At 38.3% G+C, this 14520-nt stretch overlaps 1 protein-coding gene across 1 annotated transcript; it reads right to left on the minus strand.

The window, feature by feature from the left end:
- Window positions 1–1201: 1201 nt before the first annotated feature.
- tmem106ba (transmembrane protein 106Ba) lies at window positions 1202–13432 on the minus strand. The gene is made up of 8 exons (XM_084944205.1): window positions 13137–13432; window positions 9181–9382; window positions 8334–8397; window positions 8031–8190; window positions 7633–7773; window positions 6405–6454; window positions 6266–6319; window positions 1202–2402 (listed from the first exon to the last, which is right to left on the minus strand). The coding sequence occupies exons 2-8, from the start codon at window positions 9368–9370 to the stop codon at window positions 2282–2284; spliced, it is 780 nt and encodes a 259-aa protein (XP_084800331.1). The 5' UTR covers window positions 9371–9382; window positions 13137–13432; the 3' UTR covers window positions 1202–2281.
- Between the last annotated feature and the right edge of the window lie 1088 nt (window positions 13433–14520).

Below are 14520 nucleotides of genomic sequence, written 5' to 3' on the forward strand. Positions count from 1 at the left end.
AAAGTACAATCAGTAAGCAAAATACATTAGCGATGGGGGCGAGAGGGTTTTTTCTCTGTTGTATGTATTCCAGTGCAGCTCTGGTCTAGACCTGTGACCTGGATCCCGGAGTGGAAGTGAGCTGGTGGTTTAATGACTGCAACAGATGTGAACATACCATGATACACAAGGGGCCTGTGCCTCTCGCTTTAGGAAACAAACAGAGATGGATAACACCAGAAAGAAGTTTTGAAAGCAGAGAACAAAATTTGGTTCTTTGAAAATAGTATTAAATATTACTATTATCATTAATAAATAGCTTAAACACACACAGCTTTACAACCACATCCTCAATTCTAATTTATTATGAGCATAAATGGAAGTTAATAGATGTTGCTTTATGTGTGTGCTTCAGCTCTGTGGATAGTTGCTGGAGTGAATAGGTTTGTGACAGGATCCCAACAACATTAATGAGTGTGTTTGTGTGGGACACCGTACTAATGCTAAGAGGCAGATAAACAGATTTGGCATGAGGAATATGAAGGACAGTTATGCTAAAGTTTGTCACTGGTCTCCTGCAATATTACTGCAAATTTGCAATCTTATTTCCAAATTTCATCTCTGAGTTTCAGTAGGAATGCACAGATAATGACAAAGAGAAAACGTTATTTGGAGACATGTGTTCGTGAACTAGATCAGAATATGGGACACTATTTCATTTTGTGAGAAGAAAGAACAAGTTCCAGATAAAAGTACAGTATCTGGTCACCCTACAATAGCTGCAGCCCCCTGGTGGGTTGTGAGGATACTGCAAGTGTAGTTCTTTTGGTGTAATACAATAAAACCCTGTTATCCTCAATAAAAGGAAGATGTGTATGTCGGGTACATTTTCTAGACAAAATCATTTATGGACAACTAATTTATGATCAGATGAAATTTGTTTTTGCACATTTGTAAGAAACCTGCAAATTTTATCTCCTATTCATTGCTCAAACATCTGCATCAAGTCCACTGAAATCTTTCACCACAATAGAAAACATGAAGACCTACTTTTTCTTGTCTTTTAAACGTCCAGTTTCAAGTATTAATGTGCAGTAATAACAATGGAGTAATGAAAAGGTAAGAATTTGGGGACCTTCATACTTCAGCAGAGTGAGACATTTGGCACCACTCTGTGTGTACACAGTGTATTACAAGCACACCAAGAAAACACAAGAAACGCTCAAAATGAATTGATTTTATTGTCACCGGCATGCATGAAAAACACAAAACCACTGTTTAGATGTTAGAAAATAGCTGGGAAACTTTCACATTTATGGAATATTACGAACAGCTTGATTTCGGTTTACTTTCTTCAAAATGACGTGTAGAAATGTGGAGATTTTGCAGCGATTTAAACTGTGAAACTTTGCATGTTGATTTAAGAAATTATATTTATGTGATCAAAACAGCAAATTACACCATGGCCCACAAAAATAGGATTAATTTAAATTTTTAAAAAAAGGTGACATTTGTATGAATAAGCCTATGACATAAAAATATTATTATAAGTTATTTTCTTATCAAGTGAAAAATGTATTTTATTTTTCAGTAAAATATGCTCATTAAGGTCTTCAGAGTAGTCACGCGTAGCTTTTAACCTGATGATTAACAGAGTTACACACACACACCGCACAAAAACTAAAAGTTTAGAATAAATCAGTGATGACATGAGTCTGCTGTACTGCTCTACACACTAACAAAATTCATGAAACGAAATGAGAGAGGCTGTTTGTAGAAAGGAGTCAAATAAGAGCAGAAAGGAATGATTAGGAACACCTCAGTAGTTTTACTTTCAAAAGTTATTTCTCTCTCACACGTTTTAGAAACGATTTCATAAAGTGGTGTAGAATGAGAGGGGCTGTGAGCAGCTTTCTATTTAAGCAACATTCACATTACCTTCTCTTCAAAAGGCCCAGCTAAAGTGCATCGTAAGTAAAGCTATTGCTTCCAGTATTTCAAATACACAGGAGGAGTGATACTGAATATTGAATAATGTGCTCTGTTTTTACCAGCCTGGAAAAACTACAAACCTCTCGTCTATGGGCCATGAGGAGGATTTACAGGTCTGGTTCACGAGGGATAAACCATCGGTTGGTGGTTTTATTGCAAAACGTCTATTCTAAACATCATGTTTGTCCTCTAAACAGAATAAACTATTCAGGACTTAAAAACTGATGAGCCACTACGACTAAATTAAAAGCAAAGATGTTTTGTATGGAGGTCAACAGCAGTATCTGATGCCTAAGCTCTTTTGCTTCCCTTATTGGTAGACCTGCACATGCCCGTGCAACGAGGTGGTGTTCCCCCCACAGTCCACATACTGGTACATCTCCTGGGAGACCTGCTCCGTGTGGCCAAAGTAAGACGTTGTCACCATCACCCTGAAAAGCAAACAAGAGTCAAACATGATCAAAGTGCGAGAGATCAGTGGAAACAGTTGTGCAGCAGTCTGATATCACTGCTATCATTATTTGCTTTTGAAAGTACTGTAGCTCAGAACTTACACCAGTGCATTTCCTCCATCTATAGATCTATCACACCTAGACTCGAGATTCAGCACAGTAAAAATCAATAAGAAACAACACATTTTATCTTCAAAACAATCAACTTCTGAAGTTGACTTTTTGACTGCTGGGTTTGGACAGCTTATTGTTCTGATCCTCACTTGAGGGGTAGACTACAAACAAAATTCAACACAGCCAGGCTTTCTTCATGCTAGCTGTCCTAACAAAACCCAAAACCTCAGCTGGAGATAACCGTTATCACAGTTAAGAACAGGGTTTATCAGCTTCCTCTATCTGGCAGGGGTATTATGCATCAGGCTCTGTGCGTGCTCAAACAAAACTGGGCATTTTGCAAGTCATGTGACTCTTCTTCTGCATGAAAGAATCATAATAGGTGCTGTCTACTCCAATCAGAAGCATTACCAACTGATGATGATGATAATATTGTGATTAAGAAGATAAAAAAAACATTACAGCAAAATGCATAACTCCAAATAAAACAAAAAATAAATTATATAATGTTGCAGAAAATCATTAATCTGGTGATTTCGTGCACAGAGTAGTCCAAAACATTTGAATTCAAGTTATTTTATCTCTGAGCACGCTCTCTGAGCTGCTGTTTAGCTGCTCTGAAACTAAACTGGATCCATTTTAACATGAAAACTAAATTAAAATTGCTGCACTTTGTCAGCAGATCAAAGTGAAAACAATTTTTCCTGCTGTCTGTTTTTGTAGCGTCCAGCAGTGTAAAGGAGACTAAGCAGTAGATTAGAATCAAGTACAACAAAGTTTATACAATTTCTGCATAACAAAATAAATCAGTATACATTTCAGGTGCTTCAATCAGTGGTTTAAGCGGTGGTACGGCTTAACGACTTGCACATATAAAACATATTCCCCCAGTAGATAATCTACATAGCATTTAATGCATGCTGTAAATAAAAGAATCAGTGAAAACATGAAACATAATCTGATTAGAAGCAGGTTATCTGTTCAGTCTAAAAAGAAATCCACTTTTGTGACACAGAAACCTTTAGACTGGACCTGCTCACTAAGTCATTAATCTGGCTTCATAGTGCAGGCCTCAGGTCTATGTTATTCTGCATTTACTACAACATGCATCAGCAGCAGGAGATCTGAGATAGCATGGAGCAAAGTGTCAGCAGTTAGCTACACCAACAGCCAACCACAGCTTTTCAGGTGAGTCATGCTGAAAAGCTCAGACAACACCCTGTTGACTTCTCTTTCTTGCTCTTATTACAGTCAAAAACTGGTTGGGAGGCTTTCATTGTACATATAACATCACAAAATCGACTCCTAGGAATATGACTTCACAGCTATCAGTTCCACTCCTCACTTGACAAGTTTGCATGATAGTAAGAAAAGTCTCATTGAGAGCAGGCAAAGGAGAAACTAGAATAAACAGTAGTTGTGAAGAGTTGCACAGTGAGCTGAAAAGAGATTGGTGCAAACAATGAGGACAGTGACCCCCCCTGCCCCTGTATTCGCTTTGGTCTCACTGGGATTTTTTAATTTTACTAAGAAATGCCAATCAACTAAATTTACATTCTTGGATTTATTACATTTTATTTAAACAAAACAGTGAAGCAAAGCCTGACATTGTCTTATGTATAAAATTAACTTCCAGTCTGATCCTCAGAGTGACTGTGAAAACAGATTATTCATTTAACATTAGTATCAGATGAGTACTGGACATTGAAAAATGCATGAAGCCAAGAGATCTGTGTCGTATCAGAGCTGGGAAAAGTTGCATTGGTGCATCGTTAGAAAGCTGTAGTTGCTGCCGAGGTGTCGCAAATCTTGCAAATAAAGCTGATAAGAGCCCTGCTTCCTCTGCACATTTAGACTGTAGTCTCATGGATTTTAAATTTTCCTAGAGGTAAAACTTAAATTAGTCCATCTGAAAATCTGGTATTGCCAAAAGCTTTATAAATTTTTTTATTGATATTACCTCATTGGCCTGACATTTATAATAATGTGATCAATGAGGTTAGCAGCCTCATTGTAAGCTTAGTGTGAGAAGCTTGAGCTTGTTCGGTTTAGAGGGTTTGGATGTCATCTTGACACACCTTATTTTGCAGAAACTGCTTTTGAATACTGAAGTGTCCAGTACAAATGTATTAAGCTTAAATGATTGATATACAAAAAAAAAAGGTTTAACATGAAGAATGCAGCTTTTGAAAGTGACGGGACAAACTGATGTAGAGAGTGGACATCTGGCTCTGTTGGAGCTGTAGAAACACTTGCAGGTGTACGGGAGTGCTACAGAACGGTGCTGCTTTTAGCTTAAGACATTTCTGGCAGACTGCAGCAAGACGCAAGCTTTTTCTTCCCCTGTATGTCACTGCATGGTATTAATATAATTACTTATTTGCTTGGTATGCTTGTCTGTTTAAATAGCAGAAGTGATTATCAAACCAGTTTTAACATGCACTTGCTTCCTAATTTTTTTGAAGAGAGTCAATTACTAGTGCAAGCAAATAATTTCTCACAAAGACACGCCATCATTTTCATACTGTCAGCTGTGAGAGGCAGTGTCCTAACACTGGATTGGGGGGAAACCCCCCACAAAACAAGACAGCCCAGATTGAATAACTTTGCTCATCATTACTTCTGTCAGAACTGACTTTTTAAAGAAAATCTATTCTTGGACTCTTTTAGAGTCATTCTGCATTCTTCACACTTGGGGGGTGGGGGCGTTATTTAGCTTATACTGAACTTCTGCCTTAGGCTGTTGTAGCACCGACTCTTTACGATCACCCTTTAAGCCAGCTTTCTTCTATGGAAGCCCGTTTCCGCCACTAAATAAAAACAAAACAGCTAGTATCCATAACTTGAAATTTCGAGTTATTTTCTCGAAATTTCGACTTATTAACTCGAAATTTCGAGAAAAGTAACTCGAAATTTTGAGTTATGGATCCTTTTTTTTTTTTTTTTTTTTTTTTTTTTTTTTTTAAGTGGCGGAAACGGGCTTCCATATTCTTCTAACTGGCTGCAAACGCAGAAAAAAATTACAGTATTAGTGACATCTTCCCTCACTAACATAAGAAAATCTATCTGAAACTGACCCATCCCCCATTTTTACAAGTGTATACGACACAATATAATTTTCTCTTATGTATACTATAGTTATTCTTATAAATCAAACTGTTTGATTCATCTTCCTAAAATATTCAAGACAGACTGAGGGATTTTAAAAATAAATGTCTTTTTAGAGGCAAATTAATACACTCAATTGCAACAAGACACTCGATTAGACAGTCACAACTGACCTTTATTGTATCATGGTCCAGATATAAAACCACTGAAAGGCTACATTAGGTTTTAGGATATTGGCTGCTTTTCTCATCCTCATTTTTACTGGCATTCATCAGTGTAATGATACTGATGATACTTGGCTAGAGACCAACGGTTTGCCTTCCCCGACATTCGATTCACAGAATTAATTAGGAGAAATGTTAACTGCTAAATTTACAGTCTGCTTCCATGTCAGATTTGACGTGTAAATGAGCAAAGCACCCAAAGGCCTGGGGCTTCTGCTGATCTGAACAGTGCCCCACAGCAGAAGGCTGTTTGCTCTGGGCAGATCTTCAGTGTGTGTGGGTGTGTGGGTGAAGTTATGCAAGTGTGGAGGAAGGAGCTGAGAGAAAAGACTGATGCTCAGCTGAGCACAGTATCAGACATAAAAAGAAAAATATTCAATATCTTGTCATACTTACTGCATCATGACCACTATGTTGTGAACTTTAATCGTTGGTAAGGTGCAGTAGTCACTGAAAGAGAGACAAGTAAGATTAAACATGACACTGATCTGAGTGTAAAATGCCTTATTAATAGGACTTCAAATAAGATACTCACAACATGTAACTCAATTCATCAGCGATTATGGTGGGGACCATGTAATCAATCTGTAAACACAGTTCAGAGAGAAAAGATATTAGATTTGAAAATCCATTTTCTTCCACTTATCCAGCAGGGGGCTGGGGCCTATCCCAGCTGTTACAGAGGAAAACCAGGGTGCACCCCGGACAGGTCGCCAGTCTATCGCAGAGCTAACACAGAGACACAGAGATAACATTCACGCTCACACTCACAACTATGGCTAATTTAGACTTGCCTGTCAACCTAAACCTATGCATGTTTTTGGACTGTGAGAGGAAGCTACAGCATCTGGAGAGAAACCACACAAGTACAGAGAGAACTTGAAAACTGCACACAGAAAAGCCGCAGCTGGGCATGTTTTAAATCCACTAGCAAAATAAAGAAAAAAACCCGAAAAAACCCCCAAAACAAAACAGAAACTGCAAAGGATACTTTGTACTCAGTTGTACATTTTTAGGGCTCACTGAGCAAAGTGATCAAGACAATCTCCAAACTACACTGCAACATTATAATACTGACACTGGGGTGCAGAAAAATGGTAACCTCCTACATGGCCTGCTATGGTATATCTATCAGAACACCAATGCTGTAGTGATTTTAATGATTTAGCCTTTTTTTTTAAAAAAATGTATTTCTTACCATAACTCACAAACCAGTAATGTGTGAAATGGTTTTGGTGAATTGTATATTTTTGAAGCATCTTCCAGAGCTGAACTTTGTAGATGACCTCTGCACACTCATCTCACACAAAGACCTTTACTTTATTTCCCCATGTTTTTAAAGCCTCACTCTGTACTGTGTTTTCACAGTAAGAAGGTGCTGCAGTAGTACAATAGGAATGACATAGTGAACTGACGCATTTAGCATCAACCTGGTCTTAGATACACACATACACCTCGAATTAGCTTGTGGGTTGCCAAGTTGTGGTAAGTGGAAATTGTATGTAAGATATTTATGAGTGTTTGTGTATGTAGGCTGTTTCATAGGACCTGGAAAATTCAGAAAAACACACAAAGCCGACTGATGCACAAATTCCATTTATGCATAATAAAGTTTGAGGTTAGTGCAAATCATGTGAGTTTCCTGAGAGAAAAACGCATCATATTTGATTCAAGAGGATTTCAACATTTAGGAGAACCCAGATTTTATCTGAGAAAATATGTGAGAAAAGTGGTTTAAACACAGAAAACGTATATCAACCTACCTGCTGTTCATCCAGTGGTATGATCACTGTGCTGTTGCTAAGCCTGGCCTTCCCTATCACAGTCTTGGAGAACTGCACTTGGGCTGTGATGTTGGTCACAGTTATGGCATAGTAGTTATTGTTTGTGATGTTCAGTGTGTTCTAGAGAAAAGAAGGTAGTTAATATGGCAAACTTGTTAGCAAACATTATTGATTTAGAGCTGTCCTTGGTCATTGCCTGTCTAAGCATGCTAGCATCAATTTAAATATTTTGAAAAATGCGTAATTCAAAAATTAAGAATTAAACCATGCAGCATTCTACTGATGCAATACTATCAGTAGATTCTGTTAGATTATTAATAAAGTTTTATTTTAGTAGATATTTTATGTATCATTTATTATAAAGGCCTCACACTTACTGTAAGGTTGAGATAGACAATTCGTTTGTCATGGTCATAGGAGACATAGGCAGACTTCACTCCCACATAGGAGACATCAATGGAGCGAGGGAATAGGAAGAAAACTGCCAGGCCAGACAGCAGCAGGCACAGAGCGACTGATATTGTGACATACAGCTTTCTGCAGGAGATTGAAAGGAGAAGTCAAAAGCTGAAACAGCTGTTGGCTTCAAAGTCTGTTGTGCTGCTGTGTGTTCATTTTGTTTCATCACACGCACAGCTAAGGCAGCTAATTTATAAAAAGAGCACACAATGCAGACTTACGTCCTGCTTGGTCTGAGCCTTTGGTCGCTGTATGGAATCAGAGCCACAAGCTGATTCTCTTGACCTGTTGAATGAGTTTTAAAAAAAAAAAAAAAAGTGTAACTGCTGGAATCGATTTTGCATCACTGCTTTAAAACTACATCCAAAGAAGAATCTTCGCCTAGTTTATTTTTCTCACTTAAAATTGCAATTGTCAGGTCTTGACTAGATTTCTAATAAGTAATTAAACCACCTCTTTGAAGTAGGGCATATCCAATGGGAGACAACTTGATAATATCAATAAACTAATTTAGATCAGTATATTCCTCTTGATCCAGAAAACTTGGCCTTGGCAGAAATGTGCAGTCCTGTGTTCCAGATCTGGTTTTAAGTAAACTGGGATGACTGGTAAGCAAGTGCAGGCCAAGCCAGTTTTAATAGTTGCCAAGAAAAGAACTGTGGTCTTAAGAACATAACTACAACTTTAAGTTATAACTTTCGACTTTAAGTTATAACAATTTTTGTAAGCAATATTTCCGTTTTTGTCCTTGCTTTTCTTACTGGTTGGGAATTGAGGTGACATGTGGAAAAGGGTGATGCAAAGGCAAGCAACACTTGCATGAAAATGTGCAAGCAGTTGGATTGCATGTTTCCTTATAATGCAGAGTTGTCAGTCAAACTTGATAAAACCAAATGCATACAGCATTCATTAAGCCATTACTAAAGGTTTATAATAAATTAGGATGGTATTCTTGTAAATTTCAACTTGATTCATGGGTATTTTGTACAGATGGGTACTTTGATATCTCTGCTTTAAAAAAAAAAAAAAAAACTCTTAACAGTTAAACATTTAACAGCTAAGTTTTACCACGAGGGATTCTGCCAGTGCCCTGGCATGTGGGGCAGGTAACGCTGTCCCGTCCAGTGAACTCCACATAGGGGAACTGAGACACATCTCCATTCTTTCCATCCTCTTCTGTGTGACTCCCCCCATACTCCGTCAGAGCGTCTTGACTCTCGTCTTTTTGCTTAGCTAAGAGTGACTGGGTCTTGCCCATAGCTGCAGCTGTCTGTAATCAGCAGAAAAAAAAGAACATACAGAGAGAGGAACTTCTGCACAAGTTCAGCACGCCATGCTGACTAACCACATGCCAGAGAGCCATTTGGATGTAAAATTAGATCTGGATGTATCCCAGTAAACACTTCCCAGGGAAACAAACTTCATCACAAAAGTCTTTTGTAAATCTGTTGGAATTCAAACATAGACTCTATTCTTCTCTATTTTTCAATGTTGTATAAAATACATTTAACTAACACATTTGTAAGTTAAATATTTAGACCACTCTCATGGCAAAATGTGACAGGAATGAAACAGTAATTGAATTGCTCATGGTCACGCAGACAAACTGTCACATTCTTTTCTCCACCGTCAGTACGACTTTACTGTCAGTGACAACCAAGGAAACAGAGTTTTAAAAGAAGCTGGAACTGCTGTATTTTAACTCAAACCAGTCTTTTTCCTAAATCTAATGAGTAGTTTTTAAAACACAACCCTAAATGAGTACTTTCTAATAGATACTAATACATAGATAATAATCCAATCAAATTGATACAACTGAAGTACAAGTCTTTCCTGTCAGGGGAGGAGGGAACGGGAGTTGGTGCAAACTATGGTGTCTAGCACCTACCTCTCCAACCTCTAAATACTGACCATTTCTCTTTTTAAAGTATAAAATATTAATTTGTATAGACTGAAACAAACTCAGTACATGAGACCGTTGAGATAGTAAATTGCCTCAAGTTATGCTTGATTTGGACTACAGTGGGAAATCTATGATGTAACTGGAAACTCCTATTAATTGCAAGCGACCACGCCATTCAAGTTGTTGTGGGCTTTGTCGACATGACATGTAGTTACATTTCTCACTAGGCGCATGTCAGGTTACATAGAAGGTTATAACAAAAGGTTTAAAATGAGTTGCTGGTTACTACGCAACATAGACACAATATAGTTACAACATAGATTTCCCACTGAAGCAAAATTCACACGTTACCTTTCAGTTATTTATAAATTGCTTTTAAGGACACTAAGGACACAGACTTTCTAGTCATTTTTTAAAGTGGTCCTGAGCAGTAATTCTCCAGGCTTTCAAAGTCTTTCTTTGGACATTGGCCAGTCATTGTAGCTGAATCCTTTAAAGTGTTTTTTCCCTTCCTTTAAGTGACTTTTGAATCACTCAAGATTTTAGAAAAAAAAGAAATGTAACTAAATCCAGGGATGAACTAGTGTTGTCTCTGTACACAACAGACAACTTTAAGAACCAATTTTGCACCAACAATGTGGTTTCCAAAGAGCTATTAGCCAAAAACTTCGGAGTATCTCAACATGGTGTATAGTGAATCCTCTAAAAACCTTTAAGGAAACCAGACAAGTGGAAAAGCCATAAAAAAATTCAATTTCAAAATTCCACATTCCCTCAAGTGTGACTTCTGTATCCACACCACCCATCCACCAGGCAGCATGATGACAATACTCTTTTCATCCTTTTACAGCTATGGGGAAAAAACTGTCTGCAGCAGATGAACAGCATCTGAGTCGAGTCATGTCCATTAGAAATAGGAAAAAAAAAATCCACCAAAGACCTGATACAGGACCTGCGATTGATCTAATGTTCACTGAAGCCTTATCGGAAATGGTCTCAGAAGAGGGGTGTCTGTCTTCCATTCCTTAACCCTTTGTTAAGGAATGGAAAAAAGAATGAGGTGTGTCAAATTATACAAGACCTAGACTGAAACTGAATGGTAACAGGTTATATGAAGTGATGAATCCAAATTTAAAATGTAAAATCAGTATGTGAGGAGGAGGTCAAAAGAGAAGCAAAACAGTGAGTGTCTAGTGTAAAATGGTTGAGGCTCTGTCATGGTTTGGGGCTGCATTTCACCAGTTTGTTGAAACTGATGGAATAATAAATACAAAAACTACAATCAGACTTCAATCCACCAGAAAATACCATCTGGAAAACATCAGATTGTTAACAGCTCCAAGTGTTGACTTTAAAGCTTCTCAGAACTGCACAAATTCTGTTTTTATCTTACATATTGTATTTCCATGTATGTGTGTGCATGTTTCAATAAATCGCTGGACCTATTTCCTATTTTTCCAACAAAATATGAAGAAGTGATGGGCAAATTAACTTTTGCACAGTACTACAGCTTTACATTCATAGAATGCCATAACTAGGAATTAATAGTCATAATTCAGACATAACTTGAGGACTCATAAATATGCTTTGCTGTGTGATGTGCTTCTTCAAGGTTATAAATATGTGAACAATCTGTTTTTTTAATGATATTATTGCTTTAAGACTGCTTTGTCAAATCAATCTGACTCTAATGACTAGCAGACGTGTTCACTGAACAGGAAAAATCTGCTCCATATTTTCCAAAGTACATTTGCTGCAGTGTGAGGCATTTTTAGGGCTGTGCTCATTTAAAACAGATGCTGCTGGGCACTGGTACCGGTGCATTTTATTTTTTCCACTACAACCAGTTTCAAATTGTCCAGCTCTCTTAGGTTATTTGCTCATTTTAGCAGTGCTGGCATGGCTTTCTGACTATGTATTGTCAAAACAATGGCATCCAGTGGGGGCTTTGGACATGCAAGTCACACACTTGCTATCTGCCTGCTCTGTGTCTCTGTATTGTGTTCGGTCTCACTGATGATAAAATAGTTGGAATTTAGGCCCATTTCTATATGAGAATTAAGCAACATCAAAGACAGTGGTAAAAATATAATGAAATCTTGTTTTGAGGCAAAGTCAGTAAACTTTTTTAGCTGATTTATCAGATTTTTCTGTTACTTTTATACATTGTTTTGTCCAGATAGCCACTGAAATTAAGGTTAATTTAAATATTGCTTGAAAAGTCCCTTAATAAGTGTCTGGATGCATTTCAGGGTAGCTGCTTAGTTGCAAGTCATTCTTTCCCTATAGATTTTCCTGTAGCCATGATCAATTAATGCCAATCAACATCCACCCTGACTTACATCCTTTTCTGCGTTTCTCTGGTATTTAAAACACTACTTACTCAGCAGTTGTAAATAATAATGTAAAGTAAATAAGCAGTACCATATTCAAGTATAATAATATAAGAAAACGTGTTATATAAAGTGGTTAATATCGGTCTGTCATACACTAATATCAAAGAACTGCTGAAGTATTAATAAGCCAGTTATAGTTTCAAATATACTAAGATTTCATGTGAGTACACTTAAGTAAATGAGCAGTAACTTGCAGTTCTGTCTGAACTAATATCCTCATGGTAAAGAACTCTAGTTATTTGTTTTAAACCGTAAAGTAGGCCGGTGTTTCTCAACACGTATAGCACCGTCATGTTTGAGTTGCCTTTTTCCACACCGTTGGATATTCACGCTGTTTCATCTGAGGGTTGCTCAACATAAAACTATAAAGAAATGCTCCAGACTCACCCAGGCTGTTGTCTACATACACGACACACAGCACAGGCCGCCATGCTGTTACTGCTACTGCTGCTGCTGCTGAGCTGCTAAGGCTAGCCGAGGACACACAGTACCGGTCGGAGGAAAGCGGGTTTTACGCCTTTATTCTTACAAACAAGAGGCACATTTAGCTTATACATTTTTTAAAAATGTAAACACACTCTGAAAACCCGTATTCCGCGTCGACTGTAGGCTGCCAAACGTAATCCAGACATTTAATTAAAACCCGCACGGATCGACGGTTCGCCAGTCGTCGAAGTCGTTAAATATCCAACAGACGTTCGTTTAACATTCCGCTAACCGCTTACCTGATGTGTGTTTTAGTCTGTTTTACTTGCCATCCGGTGTATCTCCGTTGTTTGTTGTGGTTCACTCGCCAGCGGAGAAATAACGCCAGGAACGCCCCCCGCTCTTCTCATTGGGCAGGCCGGTGATGGTGGATTTATCCGTCTGCACTGTTGTGTTCAAACAAACGGGATGCTGGAGGTGAAGCTGCACTGGGGCACACCCAGTCATTACTCAAATAACACGTTTGTTCTTTGTGTAATCCTATGAACTATGAACTGCCTTTGTTCAGGTCATTATTACTTCTTCTGGTATACTGCTGCAGCAACAGCAGTTACTTCCACAATTAGTGACAAAAATGTCAGTTGCAACGTGTAAACTGCGCCCCCTGGTAGGACGTGAAGATACTGCAACTTACTGTGAAAAGTTGCAAAAAACATTTTAGTTGAGATTTAATAGTCGTTACCATCGCTATACAATATTTAAATAAAAAAAACAACAACAATAACAATAAAACAAAATCCCTGAAATTAAAAAAAAAAACAAAAAAACATTTTATATTTATTTTCTGACTTGTTTACCATCATGTCGCTGGACATTTCATTAGTTACACCTTGCTAGTACTGCGTTGGGACCTTTTTTGCCTTAATAACTGCCTTTATTATTTGTGGCATAGATTGACATGGTATAATCAATGCTTAGTTGGCACTAACAGGCCCAAAGCATGCCAAGAAAGTATCCCCCATACATTTACACCACCAGCAGCAGCCTGAATCGTGCAGAATGGATCTATTCTTTCATGCTGTTTACCCCAAATTTTGACCGTTCCATCTCATGAGTCATCAGACCCGACTAGTTTTTGGTTGTGCCGCTTTAGTGAGTCTGTGAATTGTAACCTCACTGTTCTGTTCTGGTCTGACAAGCTGCTGCTGTAATCTGTAATCTGCTTCAATGTTTGACATATTTTACGTGCTATGCATACCTCAGTTGTAACGAGTGGTTATTTGAGTTGCTCTTGCCTGCCTATCAGGTCAAAGCAGCCTGGTCATTCTTACCGGGCCTTTGATATCAACAAAGCATGTCCAACCAGAGAACTGCTGCTCACTGGATATTTTTAATTTGTTTGAACCATCCTCTGTAAACCCTGTCATAGTCTGGGTAAGCTTCCGGTACCTTTCCATTGTTGTTGTTATGACTCTCCAGTATCCGCCCTGGGGCGGAGCCCTCATCGTCTCACCTGTGCAACTCACCTGACCCTGTTTCCCAGTGATAAGCGAGACAGTCTTTAAGACTAGCGTCACCATCTCTTCTCCGCCAGCTCGTCAACTAACCTGGTAAGTCTTTGTGCCTGCAGTGGTATCGGCACGTCACCATCCCACTCCTCAGCCACTCGCATTCTCTGGACGC

The sequence above is a fragment of the Perissodus microlepis genome, chromosome 11 (assembly GCF_051167445.1).
Source record: "Perissodus microlepis isolate ML-2025 ecotype Zambia chromosome 11, ASM5116744v1, whole genome shotgun sequence".
Lineage (NCBI taxonomy): Eukaryota > Metazoa > Chordata > Actinopteri > Cichliformes > Cichlidae > Perissodus > Perissodus microlepis.

Coding starts and splice junctions, on each gene's coding strand:
- tmem106ba (XM_084944205.1), bottom strand. CDS start 9,370: ATGGGCAAGACCCAGTCACTCTTAGCTAAGCAAAAAGACGAGAGTCAA. Junction 8,398..9,180: donor CACTGGCAGAATCCCTCGTG/GTAAAACTTAGC, acceptor CTCATTCAACAG/GTCAAGAGAATCAGCTTGTG. Junction 8,191..8,333: donor AGGCTCAGACCAAGCAGGAC/GTAAGTCTGCAT, acceptor AATCTCCTGCAG/AAAGCTGTATGTCACAATAT.